Source organism: Camelina sativa, chromosome 2, assembly GCF_030686135.1.
Source record: "Camelina sativa cultivar CO46 ecotype springtype chromosome 2, ASM3068613v1".
Taxonomy (NCBI): domain Eukaryota; kingdom Viridiplantae; phylum Streptophyta; class Magnoliopsida; order Brassicales; family Brassicaceae; genus Camelina; species Camelina sativa.
In genome coordinates, this window is record NC_141881.1 from 1,099,033 (window position 1) to 1,119,178 (window position 20,146).

At 32.0% G+C, this 20,146-nt stretch overlaps 4 protein-coding genes and 1 long non-coding RNA gene across 5 annotated transcripts; 4 read left to right on the forward strand and 1 right to left on the reverse strand.

The window, feature by feature from the left end:
* Nucleotides 1-1,038: 1,038 nt before the first annotated feature.
* Nucleotides 1,039-3,318, forward strand: LOC147948063 (uncharacterized). Its single transcript, XR_015573213.1, has 5 exons — nucleotides 1,039-1,261; nucleotides 1,357-1,432; nucleotides 1,568-1,641; nucleotides 1,985-2,038; nucleotides 3,118-3,318. It is a non-coding gene; the product is annotated as an uncharacterized LOC147948063 (long non-coding RNA).
* Nucleotides 3,319-5,747: 2,429 nt separating this feature from the next.
* LOC104713008 (transcription factor bHLH57-like) lies at nucleotides 5,748-8,124 on the forward strand. Its single transcript, XM_010430039.3, has 4 exons — nucleotides 5,748-6,199; nucleotides 6,547-7,000; nucleotides 7,109-7,513; nucleotides 7,808-8,124. The coding sequence occupies exons 2-4, from the start codon at nucleotides 6,557-6,559 to the stop codon at nucleotides 7,916-7,918; spliced, it is 960 nt and encodes a 319-aa protein (XP_010428341.1). The 5' UTR covers nucleotides 5,748-6,199; nucleotides 6,547-6,556; the 3' UTR covers nucleotides 7,919-8,124.
* A 2,823-nt stretch (nucleotides 8,125-10,947) lies between these two features.
* Nucleotides 10,948-11,922, reverse strand: LOC104713017 (aquaporin TIP1-3). The gene has a single exon (XM_010430051.2). The coding sequence runs from the start codon at nucleotides 11,891-11,893 to the stop codon at nucleotides 11,135-11,137; it is 759 nt and encodes a 252-aa protein (XP_010428353.1). The 5' UTR covers nucleotides 11,894-11,922; the 3' UTR covers nucleotides 10,948-11,134.
* Nucleotides 11,923-12,084: 162 nt separating this feature from the next.
* LOC104713026 (soluble inorganic pyrophosphatase 5-like) lies at nucleotides 12,085-14,148 on the forward strand. The gene is made up of 9 exons (XM_010430061.2): nucleotides 12,085-12,263; nucleotides 12,607-12,745; nucleotides 12,842-12,870; nucleotides 12,958-13,023; nucleotides 13,107-13,214; nucleotides 13,303-13,368; nucleotides 13,451-13,571; nucleotides 13,652-13,733; nucleotides 13,823-14,148. Exons 2-9 carry the CDS (start codon nucleotides 12,607-12,609, stop codon nucleotides 13,863-13,865), a joined length of 654 nt encoding a protein of 217 aa, XP_010428363.1. The 5' UTR covers nucleotides 12,085-12,263; the 3' UTR covers nucleotides 13,866-14,148.
* Nucleotides 14,149-18,153: 4,005 nt separating this feature from the next.
* Nucleotides 18,154-20,024, forward strand: LOC104713037 (B3 domain-containing transcription factor NGA4-like). The gene is made up of 2 exons (XM_010430073.3): nucleotides 18,154-18,538; nucleotides 18,717-20,024. The coding sequence occupies exon 2, from the start codon at nucleotides 18,880-18,882 to the stop codon at nucleotides 19,804-19,806; it is 927 nt and encodes a 308-aa protein (XP_010428375.1). The 5' UTR covers nucleotides 18,154-18,538; nucleotides 18,717-18,879; the 3' UTR covers nucleotides 19,807-20,024.
* The last annotated feature ends 122 nt before the right edge of the window (nucleotides 20,025-20,146 follow it).

The window sequence follows — 20,146 nt, forward strand, 5'->3', positions numbered from 1 at the left end:
TAATTTATATAAAATATTTAAAGGATTAGGTAAGAGATTCAGACGGAAAGTTCGTATTTCCGTTTGGATATCATCATAAAGTAGATATTTACCCTTTTCCAAGTTGACACTTAATCAAATTAGTTAGGTTTTGAGAATTATATATAGTTAAAAAAAAACACATTCCCAATATGGGAGATTCTTGATATAGGACATTTTCGATATAAGACAAACTTTTATTTCCGATTGAAAACATGATGGGACGGAAGCAAAATTACCGAAGTTTCGCGTTTTGCAAAAACACAAAGATAAATTATAGTATATTTATATGTTATATGATATAATAAAAATATTATAAAATTAATTGAATTTTTTTATTCTTGTTATTTTATGTATGGTTCATCTATATTGGAACACACTTTAATTTAATGCCTTTAATTGTTACTTTGAACATTGTTAGGCTAGATAATTTGAACAAAAAAACATGTTACATATAAGATTGTAAGCATTAATTTATTTGAAGTCTATAATGTTAATTTATCAATTTATAAGCTGATCCATAAAAACAATTTATTGATTTTTTTAAAAGATTCATTTATATGGTTCAAAAATGTTGAATAAATTCATTTATATGACAATGTTGAGATTGTAAGCATTAATTTATTTTAAGTCTATAATGTTAATTTATCAATTTATAAGCTGATCCATAAAAACAATTAAAAAGATTTTTTAAAAAGATTCATAGATAAGTTTAAAAATAAAACATTGATCCTTTTCAGAATACTGTTTGGCAAATTACTCAATTATTATTACACAATTTATTATAAATTTCCAAATTATAAATTACGGGGTGGAGATTATTATGAAGAAATCCAATGAATAAAAAAAAGGAAAAATGACAATGTTGAGTAGTAAAAGGGACAAAAATAAAACATAATAATGTTATTAAAAAAAAAAAAAAACTAAAACAGAGACATTGTTTTTTTGTTTAATTAAAAAAATCAGAGACATTTGTCTCTTCCGTCGTCTCTTTTCTTCTTCCTTCTTCTGAATCTCATCGATTTGATTCACGACATGCATGTCTCTTCCTGATTCTCTCCCTTCGTCTTCTTTTTATTCTCCTGTGACCCGCGAAGAAACCGGGTTTCACGCTTACCATGGAATCTTTCCGAGTACGATTACCGCCATTGGAGCGTGTTTGCATCTGAGAACGTGAGGGATAGTTCGACTTCTGGAGACACTTGGTCTTGCGTTGTCGTCGTCGGTACCTTCTATAACTTTGGTGAGATCAAATTTTTCAATCGATGCTTTGTCTCCGTTGTGATTAAGATATAAGAGATATATAATTCTAATTTTATCACTTTTTATATTTTTTAGCCAGATCCGATTTGAAGAAGGTGCAACAAAGTTTAAATGATTTGATCGTTGAAATCTGTCCTGCTGATTTCTTGAGGTGAGGTAATTTTGTTTTTCCAGCTGAATTTCCAAAAGTTTGTTTCAAACTTGCCTCAAGTATAGAGAGGAAATAAAACCATTTTTCACCGTTAAGTCTGTGTTCATCTAACCCGTGGTCTTTGTTAATTTCCAGATTCTCATAATCTCCGCATGCAAGAAAAGGTAATCTCCGCTCGAAGGCACCTCTTTTTTTTGGGTCAAACAAAGGTATCTATTATAATCAATCCAATAGATTAACGTATTGTTCTTTTTTATAGTAAACTGAATGATGTTCTTGTTGCCAAACACCCAACACTAATTATTAAAATCTGATTTATTTTTCTTCACAACATTGTTTTTTCTTTTTGGATTAGTAGATTTTAAAACAAATAAGTTAAGCAAGACTATGGCTGCAATCAAATATTTGGTGCTTTACCTAGTCTAGGGAAAGAGTATGAATCTATTTGTACTGTGATAAAATTAGCCCTTATAGAAATGGTTGTACAATTAGTCGTTATAGTGCAAACAAATGAAAAAAAAGGTCTCGCCTTTAAAAACTCATTACTTGCAGGAGAAGAGATCAGAGTTATTGGATCAGTCTTATATGATTCTCCGCGTGATCCAAGTAAGCTTCTAATTTCTTGAGAAGAAATGTGAAAAACTGCACTATGTGGAATATAATGATTGATATTGGTAGAACTCCTTGTGAATTTCGGATTGTGAGATGGTGTAGGTCTCCCCTTGTATTAGATGATTGAGGAGCACTTTTTAATAGTTGGACCAGTTAAATCTTTTTCTTCTTCACCCTGTTTCATATATTGACAATAGTGACATAATTAGTTTAATATATTATATATTGATAAACAATGCTTGAGAATAAAGAGAAATAAACTTACTTTGGAATCGAGTTTTTTTGTTTGTGTTTGGAAGTGTTGTTCTTGAGTAGAGATCTGTATTTATAGAACTAATGGAGGTAGTTTGGTGAAATGGTATGATTCTAGAATATGCTTATTCAATAATGAAGATGAGATACGGTAGTATATTTCTTTTACATAAATTCTAACTCTTAAATCCGTGTTAGTTGCTAAAATTTAGAGGATAAGAATATTTTAGTTGATACAATTTTAAAAGGTAGGAATCGTAAAATATATTTTCACTTATTGTTTTCCTTTGATAGTAAGATTGTGTTTGATATAAAATGATTATGAGAAGATTTATTGCTATCTTTGAATCAGAGATCATCGTTATGATAAAGTCAGATTTGGATAGTTTTTACAATGATTAAGTCATAGGTTTTAAAATAATATAGATTTATATAGATTTTCAGTTATTGTTTTACTTGCATAGTAAGATCGGGTTTGCTGTAAAATGAATTTGAGAAGATTGTGGGAATTTTCTTTGCCATATTTTTTGTAAGTATTTAATGGTGAATTGGAGATTATGTAAATGATACAGTCCGATTTGGATGCTCTAAAATGATTTTGAGAAGTTTGTGAAAATTTTCATTGCCATATTTGTTATAAGTATTTAATGGTGAATTGGAGATTATGGAAATGATACAATCCGATTTGGATAGTTTTTGAGATGAATTAAGTTTCGGGTATTTAAATTAATTATGAGTTAGTTCTGGGTATTCGGGATTGCTTAACTATTTATGGGGTTTGTTATACTTATTTCCTAATTATTTTATGATTTGTTTTATAGGTATCTATGACGTAATCTGTTTGGAAACGTCTAAAGCTTAATCAAGATCCGAATAGTGTTATACGTAGTTAATAAAATCCGTATAAGGTCCGCGTCTTTTGATTAATATATTTACCAATTTGTCCCTCTGTTTTTTTTTCCTTTTTCTTCGTTTTTGTAAATCGTAAGGGCATGTAATGGAATACTTGTTTTGTTTATTTATTTTTATACCTAAGTGTACTCCCCAATTAATAGTATAGATAACATAAATATACTACTAGAACGTGAAGTGACCTTGGTGCAGTGGCCAAAGGTAAGTCCTTAATGCACAAGGCACCATCACACCCGGGATCGAGTCCCGGCTCTTACGAATGTAGGAATTTGGCTAATGGGCCGGCCAGTTGTGGCCAATAATGCAGAAATGTTGAAAAAAAAAAAAAAAAAATATACTACTAGAACTATACAGTATTTTCTCGTATGTCTCAATTCTAAACCATTATATCAAATAAACTTGAAAATTTTGATTTCAAAGTTTTTCAGTAACAGAAAATATTAAATGATAACATTTATTACAAATTATATATGAACAAAATAATGACTTTCTATTTCTGGCCAATTGCATAATGGATGTGAGATTTCTATAGACGAAATTAGAAACCTAACTCCTCTACTTTACGCCTTCCGGAAACAAGTCAAATCGAATAAGTGAATTGAGAGACAATACATGGAATTGATCTTAACACAAGTGGGTAAATCCATTACTATGTTCTCTGGTCACGCTCGTCTAAATCTCACGTATGATCATTTACTTTTGGTATCTTATCTTCTGCTATATGAATAATATATCATATAATAATATATAAATTATTGGTAACACTATAATACTATATACATAGAAGTAAGTCCTACATTACTATGACGAAATATAAGTATTATAATTTAGAGTGTAACAATGTATATTCGTAATGGCTGAAGAATTAGTTCACAAATTATCTAAATACTGATAGCTAGTTCTTGTGTTTAGTATGTGACATGGTCTTATTTGGTGGATAATGTAATAGACAAAACTTGTAAACTTTTTGTTCTTTATCGAATAGTATGATGAAAAGATCGTGTCTGTTAATTCTTCATACATCACTTTTCCTTGCTTCATACTTCGTTGGCGTATTTTACAAATTTAATTGATCATTATATAAGATTGCATGTGAATATTGGACTCACTTAGTCACTTATGCACGGTACAAAATCCAAGTTCAATCAAAAAGACTTCGAAGTAGAATAAAAATATCTATAGTTTGGGAGAAGGAAACAAAACAAAAAATGAAAGGTAAATTTCTTTTTGGGGGAGAGTACTGTTGTTTGCCCTACAGACCAAGGCACTGAAATCGAGTTGGTATTATTAGGACACTTACGTTTGGCACCCATGGCCTTGGCCATGTGCATTGTTCGTCTTCTTCTTCAAGGATAATATAGTCACTGTTATTTTCTTTTAAACATTTACGTCTACACACCAAATTGGGAAATACTTAGACCATCATTAGCCCAACACCACTCACAACGTTTCTTTAAAAAAAAAATATATTATTTTAATCACAATTAATTGTAACTATTCAAAAATTGACACATGTTGATATTTGTTCTGAATCGTTATTTCCACAAGCAACAGAAGAAACGGTTCTCTTTTTACTGAACCAAATAATAGATTTTTTATTTTATTTTTGGGTTCATTCATAAGAATAACTGTGTGAGCATCTCCCAGTAATAATGTTCTTAACGATCCATAAGGTTCTCGTTCTAGCTCGATTAAAAGAGAAAAAAAACAAAAGTAAATGAAATAGCTGTAAGTAAAAGACATGAAAACCCTTTTTAGGAGAAAACTAATTATTAAAAGAAATAGGAGAAGAAGAAGAGGAAGAAGCAAGAAAGGGTTTGGTCTTCTTTTCTGATTCTGAAACTGTCTTAATAAGAGTGAGAAGTACTGTTCATGGAAAGTGTGTCCCTACCAAACAAAACTGTCCTCACTGCCATCTTCAATAATACTTTACGGGGACCCCTCTCTCTAGTCCTAGTCCCAACGCACCATCTCATTGTTGTGTCTACAAAATACAGATTTACATATATATACTGTATATATATAGTATAGTAGCTATGTGGATCTAGCCACTTCCTAACAGTTGCAGTCAGATTTTATGGTAACGAAATGAAATATATATAGTATACGGCTAATGTGTAACCCGGCTGATGCCAACATATCAACGTATAAGAAGATTAGTTGGATAGTGACTGTTAATTACTAACTAACTATCCTAATACTCTTTTAGGGGTTACACTAGTTATTATATTTTCTGGACGACCGAAATATCAAATATCAGATCCTATATTTTGCCTATGAAACATCAAACGTCTGCGTTTAAGCCTTATCAATCCAAACAATGCTTTTTTTGAATGGTGAGGTAAGATAAGCGCTTCACATTGACCGCATAGCCAAAGTTAAAACTAGTTTAATAACAAAAAACAAAAACCAAAAGAGTATTGTTGTTGTCTCTATCCAAAGAAAAAATATATAATTTAGGGTAAACAAAAATATTAGAAATCTAAAGAAGACAAGATAATATAAATTTGATCTGGAGGACAGGACACCTACGGATATTGTTTGCCTCAAAATATTAGATTAGATTTTAAAAGAAATGTTTTTATTTTTTTTCAACCTCAAATATTAATAAATATAAAATTCGGATATATATTTATATCTATATGTAAAATACATACTACGACTATTTAGAATTGCACGGCTTAAGAGTTTTTATTCTTTATTTTTCAACCCTTCGTTTTTATACATGCACGCACCGAACCTCTTCTTCTCTCCCTTTTCATATATGTGGAAGCTGCATTTATTAAGAAGAGTTTAGAAACTAGAAAGTGTCAAACCCCAAAGAGAATGTTTTTGGCTGAGAGGAGAGAGAGAAGATGAAGAAGGTGTTGTAAATTTGAAGACTACTTGAGGGGAAAGAGACCAATACAAACCCAAATTTTTATAAATTATTACTTCATCAGAAGAAGTCCCATTCGAGAGAGTTCTCCTAAAGCTTCAATTGATTCTCATGTAAGCAAGCCTCTCTTGTAATTTATTTTTTGACTTAACTTCTCATAGAATACTGTCTTGTTTTGTGCATTTACTCTTCTTCTTCTCCTTTTAATTTGGATGATATAACATTCAATGCTTTATTTCATTTAACAAAAACTTATCCAAATTCTGCTACTTTCTTGTTGTTTTCTCTCTCTGCAACATTCCTTATTTCTCATAATTTAATGTTCTCTCCTCGTACATCCTCTTTGTTCTGTCTTAAGAAATCCACCCACCAAACCATTGTTTTCTTTCAAGTTTCAATATTTTTCGAAAAGGGTAACCTAAAAAACTAATCTTTTTTTTTTTGGTTCTTTTTGTTGAAGCTAACTAATAATGGGAGGATTAATGAGATTTGGTGAATTAGAAGAACAATTTGCTCAGCTTTCAGACACTACAATAGAAGAGAAGGTCCCATTTCTACAAATGCTTCAATGCATAGACCCAAATTTTACAACAGCAGAACCATTTCTCCAATCACTTCTCCAGATCCAAACCCTAGAACCAAAGAGCTGTCACACCTTTGATGCAACAACCATCAAAAGAGACCCGGGTCAAGCAGATGACCCGGAAAAGGATCCGAGAACAGAAGACGGAGGAGCAGCAACGACGGTCCTCAAAGAAAAAAGAAAACGGAAACGTACAAGAGCTCCAAAGAACAAAGACGAAGTTGAAAACCAAAGAATGACTCACATTGCCGTCGAACGTAACCGAAGACGACAAATGAACGAACACTTAAACTCCCTCCGGTCTCTCATGCCTCCTTCGTTTCTCCAACGGGTAACAAAATGTTTTAAGGCTTCTTTTAATATTTTTCTAATGGACACGTATCACAGTACTAGTCTTTCGATATTTAGCTTAAACAAGAAAACGTTTTTGTTTCTTTAGGGTGATCAAGCGTCGATCGTGGGAGGAGCAATAGATTTCATAAAGGAACTAGAGCAACTCTTGCAATCTCTAGAAGCTGAGAAACGAAACGATGGAACTAACGAAACTCCTAAAACAACGGCGTCGTCTACTTCATCTTCGTCTCGTGCATGTACTGCTAACTCTTCTGTTTCTAGCGTCTCGACGACGTCGGAAGATGGATTTACGGCGAGATTCGGCGGTGGGGAGACGGCGGAAGTGGAAGCTACGGTGATACAGAACCATGTGAGCTTGAAGGTTCGGTGTAAGAGAGGAAAAGGACAGATCTTGAGAGCTATTGTCTCCATTGAAGAACTAAAGCTTGCGATTCTACATCTCACTATCTCTTCTTCCTTTGACTTTGTCGTCTACTCTTTCAATCTCAAGGTAATTAAAATTCTTTAATCTTTATTTACATCTTCTTAAACAGTTTCAGTTTCCCCTAGCTTAAGCAAATTAAGCATTAGTATTTTAAGTAGTCTTATGTAGCTAGCAGTTAATTTGACTTTTTGAGGAAAACTAAGGAATCTACATTTTTAGTTAATTATGCATGATAACATAAATAAATACTTGAAAATGTATGTGCCTAGAAATGTGTCTTTTAAGGTTTTTGTAAACTAGTTGCTAAGTTTTGTTTGATTTTGGAGAGATGAGAAATGAATGGTGTTTGCGCGCATGCAGATTGAAGATGGTTGTAAATTAGGATCAGCAGATGAGATAGCGACGGCCGTTCATCAGATCTTCGAGCAAATCAACGGTGAAATGATGTGGTCAAATCTTAGTCGAACTTAGTTGACTTTGGAGTTTTTTTTTTCTTTCTTCTACCTAGTGATGTGTGTTACTTTAGTTTACAAAAGAAGAGAAGTAAAATAAATAAAACAAAAAGGAAAAACCAAATAGGTGAGATTTTTTGGGGGTCGCTAGTTTTTAGCTTTTAGCTTTTAGACTAGCCGCACGGTTCTACATAGACATTACGAAGGATTAGCGTCAAAGAAAAAGAGGAGAAACAATGACATTATGAAAAGGTTATATTGCCTGTAATTTTCGAATAGAGTTATAAGATTGATTAATTAATATCAGTTTCCAATTCTCATCTACAAAAAAATGTATTAAAATTGCCATTTCTATACAGGGGAAGTTCATAAGTTGACTTTGTTAGTCCGTAGTAGAATGGTTACGGAAATGGACAAATACAATTAAAGCTGAAAAAACATCATTACAATGTTTACAAAGAACAACAAGTCGTCGTCTTCACACTTTCGCATTCTCTATTTAAGAATTTATTTTGCGTATCCCTACTTTTTGATTATATATCATCTTCCATGCGTCTGACAAATCTATGCTTTGATAGAAAAGGACACAGCTATCATATAATATCAAAAAACAAATTTTTTTTCTTTTTGTTTCATCGACGTCTATAGACTTAGATTAGATCTCTAGTAAAACGATGAGAAAGGTGACAGAAAATTTAATATTCCAAAGATTTTTAAAAAGCATCGTAAAAGGAAGTCTATGGTCAGAGTCTCATTGACACATCCGTCTCACTTGTTTATACGTAAAACTTTAGCCTACTACACTACACAATAACACATTAGTTTTATTCAAAGAATTATTTATTCTATTGATTTCTCATTTCCAGATACATTAGTTACATAATTACTTCTAATATTTTGGGTGAAAAAAACTACTATAAAATCAGAATAAAAATATGAAAATTATGCAATGTGTGAATAATAGTAGTAGTATTATACAGACAGCAATGATACAATTATTTAATTATTGTGTGTGTGTGTGTAAGAGTGAACGACAAGATCAGACGTCAGAGATCAATAGACTGGGTAAAACAACTCTCTTCTTTTCCAACTTTTTGGTCAAAGTCAAACCATTTGGTCATTTTTCTACAGTACGTTTTTCAAGTAAAGTAAATAATTATTGAGTAATAATATGTGTGTAATAGTTACTCATTTTGTCTTGGGCTTCAAACAAAAGCCCTTCGATATTGTGAAAAAGATGAAGCCCAGTTAACTGTAGATAGGCCTATTTATTTAAGAATTTGAGCCATTTTTTGGTGTAGTCTTTGTTAGTTTTACCACTTTCTAAGTTATAAAAGTTTGATTTAACATGCGTTTTATTTGTTATATTTGGGTTTAGTCGGTTCTATTTGTTCTTAGGGTTTAGTATTTGGTATTAAGTACGTATTATATTTAAAAAAAAAAAACTGAAAACGTATTTTTTCTTCTTCTCAAAAATGGTAAAATCCACAAATTATTCAAAAAATAATACATCCAAAAGATTTTTTTTCAAAAAGTGGTATTTTTAACAAGAATCCAAACCCATGTTAGAAATGCCAAAAGATTACATAGCTTTATGAGTCAAATTCGGTGGAATTGAGGTTTTTGATTCTCGAGTCTTTATTTGATATTGAGTTACAAAACTCGAAGGATGTGTTTGTTTAATGATTGTTATTTGATTTTATTTGATAGTTGTAAAGAGTTTGTAGATTTTTCTAAATAAATATTAAAATTATACCAGCTTAAACGTTGATTTACAACATCTAGGAACAACGGAATACTTGGTTTTACATATTGTATTCAAGTTCGTCGTTCGTGAGATCATCACTGCACGAAGACAAAGAAGGCGATGGCAAAAACTAATGCTTCTTTGAATACGTTAGTAAAATTCAAATCTTCTTTAATTCTATTATAGTGTTGTTTTATTTTGTTTTGTGTAAATATTATTCTTTTGTAAAACCTCAAAATTTGTTTTAATGATATTTACATATTGAGAATTGGTCAAACGCGCGTACGCACTTTTGATATAATTATAACATTTTAGTGTGGACTTTTTAAATGTCAAGCAAGTATCATGTAATACACAACAATTCAATTCCTTCTACTTTGTTGTCTATCCGACTATTGACAACTTTTTTTTTGTATGTATGTTTAATGTTAAGAGACTATATATTGACTAAATGAGAACACATACATAGAATTAATTTTTTTTCTTTCACTAAAGGTTTTATTTTAACAAAATATTGAGTTCTCTTTTCTACGAGAAATAATGTTGTAACATGGTATAAAGTTATATCCTACGAACATTAATATATATATATATATATAAATATATATTATATCTTCTAAATCCACGATGTTATAATGATTGAGGAATGAGGAGGGTTGTGGGATGTAGATCGAGACTCGACGGTATCAAATCTCGTCATCGCACTTTGCTTGAACGTGCAAGCGACTGCCAAACGCGTTTGTTTAGAGGAATAACCGGGACACCGAGATACCGTTCACACATATACAATAAATCTAACTTCATATTTCAATCTAATTAATTATAAACAAAAATTTTAACATCTGAAACCCATTTTATATGACACATTGATAGTACATATACGGTAATTCCACCAAACGTGAATTTTTCTATATTTTTGATCTGCTAACCTTTAAAGCAACATTTTAATATTCTGGTAGCTTAATCGAATGAATAAATTGTCTCTCATTCTTGTTTCATTCTGTATTAGATTGCTTCCTTTTTATTTGTTCGTTTTAAATAATTAAATCCACTAAAAATATATAATTAAACAAGATTCACATATTAGAACGTGCTTACGTGCATGGGCCAACTAACCATACATTACATAGTATTGATAATAGCGGGTCCCATTACTTATGTTTTATATGTTTTCACTATGGAAGCATAATCTCAAGAATATGCCATCAAATAAAATTCGTTGTACATGAATTCTTCTTACGTGTGGCTGAATACTATACTACGTAAAATCCAAGATATATAATAATTTAATCTAATTTGAATTAATGTTAAATTCTCCATCAATTGATTTATTAATCACTTAAAAACAACATACTATATGTAGTAGAATCAACATTTCAGCCACACAACTAAAAAAACATTAGAAAAAGACACATGAGAGAATAAATAACATCAATATCTCTCACAATACCCTTTAGTAGGGCACACCAGGAGATTTAAAACCCTAACTTAGAAATCATTAGAAGGAAGTGGTTCATGCCCATTACTACTGATAAAGATAGTGTCATAAACAATAGCTGCAATGGCTGCACCGATAAAAGGACCAACCCAATAGACCCAATGATTCGTCCATGTCCAGCTAACCACGGCGGGACCAAACGAAACTGCCGGGTTCATGGAGGCTCCGTCGAACGCACCACCGACGAGAATATTAGCTCCAACGATTAACCCAATCGCTAAAGGAGCAATGATTCCAATATCACCTTTCTTGGGATCCACGGCAGTTGCGTAAACCGTGTAAACTAACCCAAACGTCATCACAATCTCGAAAATTACGGCATTCCACGGTGTGACTCCATAGGATAACGAAAAAGCTGACGTTTCCATACCTCCTGTGCTTACCTTAAGCAACAAGCAAGCTACAACTGCACCGAGTAACTGAGCGATCCAATAAAGAATAGCTCTTAACAACGTAATGTTTCCACCTATAAAAGCTCCGAACGTAACCGCGGGATTCACATGGCCGCCTGAAACGTTTGCTCCAACGGAAACCGCAACGAACAACGCAAACGCATGTGACAAAGACGCGGCCACAAGACCCGAAGGTGTGGCTGGACCATCTCCTGTTAGCTTCCCATAAGCCATCCCAGAGCCTTGACCCGCGAAAACGAATATAACCATGGAGAAAAACTCCGCGAAAGCAGCTCTAATAGCATCAGGGCGACTAGCTTCTCCCGGCGTTCCAATCGCGATTCTGTTGATAGCCATTGTTACAAATACAAATTTGGTTTCTTAGCTATATCTTTCTTGCTTCACTAAGTTTATATAGTTAAAGGGGGGAGTGACACGTGTGTGTTGGAGAATCGTTCAAGAGACTAGGTTTAGTGTTTTACGGTAGGCCCCATGTTTTAAGAGATGGAACGGTGATTAGTTAAATCATATTTGATTTATAACTTAATGACGTATTTATGTTCAAAGCTTAATCCGTTTTTTTCGCTTTCTATAAATACCAATATGGTTCGCAATTGAAGAGCACGCGCTTTACTGTTTTCTCTTCCTCCTCTTGTCACTTTATTTTTTTCTTCTCCATAGTTTCCGCAAGATTGTTCTGTGTTCTCTTCTTGAAAACGATTCCAAGGTACGACTTTTTTTTTTTTTTGAGTTCTTGATTTGTTTCGTTGCGTATCAACGATGTTTTGATCCTCTAGATTTATCAAGAAATGAACGATCGTTAGTATTTTAACTGAATTTTGTCACGATTTTTGTAGACTTGTTGGATCTTGAATATGGATGGTTGATAGGGTTTTGTTGATTTTATTTTACTAGTAGAATCTGATGATAGATGTTAAATCTTTTGAGTGATGGATCGTTTGATCAGCCTCACTAGTTATGAATTTAGATTTTTGAGGTGAACTGATCAATGGAAATTAATTAACAAGATTCCTAACATTTGGTTCTGTTTTTGCTCTGTTTATTATTAGATGAATGGAGGAGAAGAAGTGAAAACGAATCAATCTCAGAAGAAGCTTCAGCAACCTACACCACGTTTAAACGAGAGGATTCTCTCATCTTTGTCTAAGAGATCGGTTGCTGCACATCCATGGCATGATCTTGAAATCGGTACTTAAGATTTTGTGTGTGTGTTTTGGAGTCTTTTTATATAGCTGGCTGATTTAGAGTCTTTTGTTAACTTGAATTATTATTTGTGTACTACAGGACCTGGAGCTCCAGTGATCTTCAATGTGGTATGTCTTATATGCTTGATGATGTGTGTTTTGGTAATGAGTAGATCACAAAGTGAGAATCTTGAATCATTATACTTTTTGAATCAGGTTATTGAGATCTCAAAGGGGAGCAAGGTCAAGTATGAACTTGACAAAAAAACAGGACTCATCAAGGTAAAAAAGATCAAATCTTGGAGAATGATATGATCTTGTGGGGGAAACCAATCTTTTAAGTGTTTTGAATGTGGATCTCACAGGTTGATCGGATTCTGTATTCATCGGTTGTGTATCCTCATAACTACGGGTTTATCCCACGCACACTATGTGAAGACAATGACCCTATGGATGTTTTAGTTATCATGCAGGTTTGACTCTAAAATCTATAAACTATTGGAAATTTGCTGATATGGATGAAACAATTATCTTATATCAAAAGTTGGTTAAAATGTACAGGAGCCTGTGCTTCCGGGTTGTTTTCTTCGCGCCAGAGCTATTGGTTTAATGCCTATGATTGACCAGGTAAACATACAACATTGTTCCTTTTGGTTCAAGTTTTGTGTAGTAATAATGTAGCTAATACTTTTGTGTCTTGTGAAAAAAGGGTGAAAGAGATGACAAGATCATTGCAGTATGTGTTGATGATCCTGAGTATAAGCATTACACTAACATCAATGAACTCCCACCTCATCGTCTCACTGAAATCCGCAGATTCTTCGAAGACTGTATCCTTAAAACACTATTTTAATCTTAATTCTTTGATGATTCTTTTTTTTTTTGTTACCTTTAACCGCAAGTTAAACAGACAAGAAGAATGAGAACAAGGAAGTTGCAGTGAATGATTTCCTACAACCTGGTCCTGCTATTGAAGCCATTCAGTACTCAATGTAACTAAACTTTCTTATTATGATTCTTTTTTTAAAGATCTTATTAAGCAAATCTTGATTCTTGATTTTGAAAATCTCTCTTCTTACAGGGACCTTTACGCTGAGTACATTCTTCACACCCTGAGGAGGTAGATTAAAAAAAGAAAAGGACTTCTTCAAGAACATTCCTACCATATTTTTGCTCTGCAAACTCAGATTTTGTTGCAGTGAATTTGCAAAAAAAAAAAAACAAGAATTTGTGTCTTTTTTGTTTTGTTTTGTTTTGTTTTGAATAAGCACGTGTCTTATATTTTGGCTTTTAAACGCTTCTTCTTTGTTGTTGTTTTCTCACTTTGTATTTGTGTAACACTGTCTTCTTTGAATGTTTTTTTTTTTTTTTAAAGATAATAATTTCAAGCTTTCGATTTGGTTCAAATGAAACCAGAGTTTTTAATAATAAGTGTCACTGTCACTTTAGAAGAGTCCCCCCCCATTTCCCACATTTGTTTTCCTCTGATATCCAAATCCCAATTAGATTTGCAGAATCAGAATGAGAAATTGTCAGGTGGTGCTGAGTGGTGAAAGTGAAACTCTCTTTTTTTTTTTCTTTCTTTTTCTTTTGTCAGATAGTTGGATCTGCTGCTCACCCAAACTGGGCCTGGCCCAGTAAAGATCAATACCAGTCACATTAATATCATCGATTATACCCCTTACTTTTTCTTTTTCTTTGGGAGACAAACGACCCTACTTTTTTTTAATTTTTGTCAAAACAAAAAGTACTATTAAGCATTATCAAACTGTAGAAAAATATTTGAAACGAACAAAAAAAAAAAATGGCTGAAAAATCCCTTATTATCAAACAGAAAAAGTAGACGAAATAATTATATGATATTAGGTGTTCATAAAACATCACTGAAACCACTAAATTTATTAATTATTATTACATTTTATGTACCTTTTAATATAAACAGTTTATTTGCTCTATGACTTTATAGTTATCCGAATTTATTGAATCAGATCGGAACTTATAACAGAGTGAAACGGATATTACAGAAAATTTGCAGAGCCCTATACTTATTCCATGCAACTAGACTACGTTTGCTCCTACGATGATAATAAGAGACCCATTCTCCATACATTGATACTTTATATTATGCACACCCATACGCACACATTTCAAGTTTAATCTGTCATTGACTATATACGTACGCTTACATTGATTATTAATGTTTCAGTTCGTTCTTGGTTCCCAGAGTGAAACTGGACCGGCTACTTTCATATCATAGAATAGCTATTTTTCTGATAGTGTCTGCATCTTAATAAATACTATATAGTATATGCACAATGATTTCGACAAAAGTGTATATAAACCTATATATATACTAATATACACAACCGAATCATAACACCTTTCTTATTACGTACTACAAAAATTCATAAAGCATTGCTTGTTTTCTAAAGGGGACCAAACTAATTAATCCCTAACATTTTTCGATGGCAATGGAAAAGGTCGAAAAAAATTAAATGGAAAAAATCCCCCCAAGGACCAAAAAATATACCTCTCCAAGTTGATCAAAGTAAATAGATTTATAAAAAAAAATTGTGTGAAGGTAAAGCGTGGAAGGCTCTTTTTGCGACAAACTCTACATGGACATAGTGGTCCAATGGTCCTTACCCTAATCGTTTGTTGAGACATTTTATCATGTTATCATTCGAAAACGTTTTGTAGTATATATTACATAAGATATGTAAGAGATTATTATTTTCTTGGAGACTTGGACAATCAGAAAAGTTAAAGGTTTAATTAAGCTAGATATATAAAATAACATAACAGTAGGGGTGATGCTACTGATCACTTTTAGGTGATCATTAACCAGGACAAAGCTAAAAAATTAAATCATGTTCCCGGCCGTACTTATTAATCATTTTCAAGACTCGTTTATATATAACTTAAGTAATTCCGTAGACTAATTTCAGGGTATACGCAAGTTCATTTGGGTACAAACACACCATGTGAAGCATCTGGACCAAAATTTATATATATAGAGATATATATATATATATATATATATATATAACATATCGTAAAAGAATGTATGTCATTTATTTTTATATACTTATTTAAGCAATATTATTAGAAGTTTAAACCTACTATCATGTAGTATATTACAAAAATGCCATTGTATTTAATTAATTTAGTAACTAACAAAAAAAAGCTTATATTAATTTTAGTTTATAAAATAATAAAACAATATTTTGAAATTTATTATTATTTAACAAATTTCATTTATTGTTTCAGAAATCTTAAAAAACAATAACAAACTATTTAGAAAAATTATAAAACTTAATTTTATTTACAAAACTAAGATTAAATATTTGCATCCCTAAATCGTTTAATAATGAAAAATATATTTTAAAACTAAGATACAACATTGCTTATATTTTTAAAATAAAAATATTATATCTGATTTATTAAATATTTTTTCACTGTACATTGATGCAGTGACATCTTTTTAAAATCCAACAAATCACAAATGTTAGTTTGATTCAATATAATATATACAACTAAAAAATAAAAAAAATTAAATCAAGATCTCTAAATACGACCCCTTCAGTACAGATAATGTTTTATTTTATGGATTTTACCAAATTTATATAATTCATGGATTTGAACATTGTATCATATAACGGGTTATGAAACTAAGTAAATTAAATATAAAAGATTATAAAATTTAGAGAATAAATGAAATAAAACTGTTATTATTATTTTATAACAAAAAAATGACAGTAAAATTTACGAAAACATTTTCCCATGTTGTACATCACGAATAACTATCTAGTTTGTTTTTTATATTATTTGCGTATATCATATCGCTATGATAGCATCAAAAGTTCAAAACTGTAATCGTTTGACAACAAAACAAGTATTTGCAAGGAAAAAGTGTTCTTATAACATGTAAAGAAATCTATAACCGACCGCTAGATTGACAACAATTATATAACTAGAAAATATTTTTTTAACATGAAATCCTAGATTTATCAAAATCTCTAGACATAAAGTCATAGGTGGATTTATATATATATATATATATATTATATTAATTTCAAAATGCTATATTGTTCTGTGATGTTGATGCAAATAATGTTGGGTACCACAAAACATGGACACACATAAAAAAAAAACAGAGCTATTTTCCACTTGAGTTTTGTACTAATCATATTATATCAGACCAATTGGACAAAATTTATTATGGTTTTCTTGCAAGAGATTAGTTTTCCCTCAGTTTTATCAGACATAAATAATATTCCATGTGATTTTCTCAGTTATGACATGTAAATCTAACTAAGATGAAAAAAAGAAAAAGAAAAACAAAATCTAACTAAGATGATAAAAACAAAATCTGTAAAAGTTGCATGTGTTTACATTTTGACACATTAGGACAAGTATACAGATATAGTTTTAATTGATATATTAGATTGAAATCTCCTTCTTTTTAAAACTGGAGATATTAAACCAATTACCAAAAACCAAATAACGTTTATTTGCAATATCTACAAGACTTTATTGGTTATATCACCTGTAGACAAATATGTGCTTATCACCTGAAAAATATTTACTAATCTGTACTCAAAGAATTTTAAAAATCTTTGAAACCTTTTTACCATTGATTTAAGACTATTTCTGAAAAATTCAAGAATTTTACTTTGGTATTTTTAAAATATTATTTTTAAAAATTCTTAGAAAAAGCTAAAAATATAGGTATTATTTATAGAGACTGATTATAGTTACATATAAGATAAAATTTATTAGTATTTTGTTATATATTTTAAAATACAGAAAATAAAATATTTAACATTATAATTACTAGAATAAGAAATTTAAATAGAACTAATACTAAATTTTATTTATTTATTTTTCTACTTTACTAAAGCATATTATTTTATCTGGTCTATTGTCTATTTAGTAATCTATTTTGAACTTTTAATGATTTCATACATGTATAGATATAAATATTAATTAGCTGGTCAAATGTCTGTTTTATAATCTATTGATAATTTGTTCATGGTCTTTTTACATATGTCTAATACACATATATAGATACTAAATCAAATAGTTCCACGCGTCCGTATTTGCGTTGAGCAATATATGTAATGCTTATTTTTGGTGCGCAAATATTAGTCATTTAATTTCTTCATGAACTTTTTAGATATCTCTAATACACATATATAGATACTAAATCAACTATTTCCACGCGTCTCCACATGCGTGGATCTAGTAAAATTATATCTTAGTTGTATGGTTATTTTTAGTGTGCACATATTAGTTATAATATATGAGAAATTAATTTGTATAGCTAAAAATAACTACCAAGCAGAAACCAACAAACAAAAATATTAAATACAGAAGATCTGATATGAGTAAAGATGAAATTAAAAATACAGATATCTAAATAAGGGGAAATAGTGTCACAAAACATTGTCACACTTGCCTTACCAATACACAATACATGTAAGCATATACATTTGTATATCTATATAAATAGCTAGAGTTACCCCAAGTCTATAGCTAAATGAAAAGGACAAGAAGCTCTCACATGACCCGAACCACATCATTCATGGGCCCCTTTACCCTTCTCTAATATGTGATCTTCATCTCTACCATCGAGAAAATCTCTCTCAAAGCCACTATATTTTCTTCACCCCTTAAAGTCGTATAGAGAGAAAGAGAGAGAACCCAACTAAACTCGAAACCATTGATTTCATTTTCATTTATATTTTTCTTTTGGAGTCAACGAAAAGATCAGAAGAAGAAGCAAACACAAAGAGTACGTCGTCTGTCTTCTTCTTCTGGATTCTCTAGGGTTTTCTTTTTCACTTTTTTTTTTCTTTCTTTTTGTTCTTGTTCTTCACTTAATTTTTTAATTAAAATATATATTTTTTTCTTGGTATTGCGGTAGTGATTTTCATTTGATTTCTAATATTATTATCTCATGTATGTTGAAGGATTTTGTATTGGGTCATCATCTTGTCAAGAATCACTCATCAGATCCATAAAAGTAAAGTTGAAATACTTTTTGAAAGATCTTGAATTGGTCCATTTTCTTGCCAAGAACCCATAAGAAAAAGAATAGTTGGATACTTTTGAAAGATCTTGAAATTGGTTTCGATGAATATCTCAACAACTAATCCTGACCAAGAACTCACCGAGATCGGAGCTAGCGGTTCCGGTACCAACAATTACTTCTTCAACTCGGAGATGAGAGAGCACATGTTCGACAAAGTGCTGACTCCTAGTGACGTCGGTAAACTAAACCGGCTCGTGATTCCAAAGCAACATGCAGAGAACTACTTCCCTCTAGAAGACAATCAAAACGGCATAGTTTTGGATTTCCAAGACAGACTCGGCAAGTTGTGGAGGTTTCGTTACTCGTACTGGAACAGTAGCCAAAGCTACGTGATGACCAAAGGCTGGAGCCGTTTCGTGAAAGAGAAGAAACTCACCTCCGGAGACACCGTCTCTTTCCACCGTGGCTATATCCCCGACGAAAACGCACCGGAGAGACGTCTGAGAATAGTGCTCATCGATTGGAGCCATAAAGCTGACCGTAACCAGCATAGCCTCGGGTCATATCCAACGGTTACTTTCTATCCGGCGCCAGAATATTCCATGCCAAGCCACCGGAGTTTTCCACCGTTTCATCATAACCAATATCAAGAAAGGGAGTCTCCAAGGTATGGCTATGGTAGAATTGTTTACGGAGGGAGTTACTACGAAGGGTCACCGTTGGTTTATGCCTCAGTTCCTGTTTTTCCTCCTGCGATGAGGGTTCCACCACCGGCGCCTCCTCAGCCGTCGACGACAAGGAAGCTGAGGCTGTTTGGGGTTGACGTGGAAGAGTCTTCTTCTTCAGGGGAGACACGTGGCGAGATGGGAGTCGCAGGTCACTCTTCTTCGTCTCCGGTCGTGATCAGAGACGATGATGAATCATCTTTGAGGTCGCCACGTGGCGAAATGGGTGCAGGGACTTCTTCGGCGATGCAGCTATGTGATGATGAAGACTATAAGAGGAAAGGGAAATCTTTAGAGCTCTAAAGATAGAATAATATCAAAAAAATATTTAATTATTTCACCATTTTTCTTTAATTTTATCCTCTTGTTTCCTTATTTTAAGTTCGTTCAAACTTTCAAATCATTAGGTCATTTGGGCAATTGGGGAATATCAGAATATGTAGTGGGAAATTAACCCGGGCCGGGCTTTATATTATACTTATATTGGTTTTATAATGTTTGGTTTTGAGTTTTTGTTTCAATATGTTGCTCCTTGAGCCCTAATAACTCTCAACCAAGGCAGGTCAATAATCCATATTATTGAGCTTATACCTAAATTAATAGTCACCTTTTGCATAATTACTCAAAATCTTCTAACTAGATT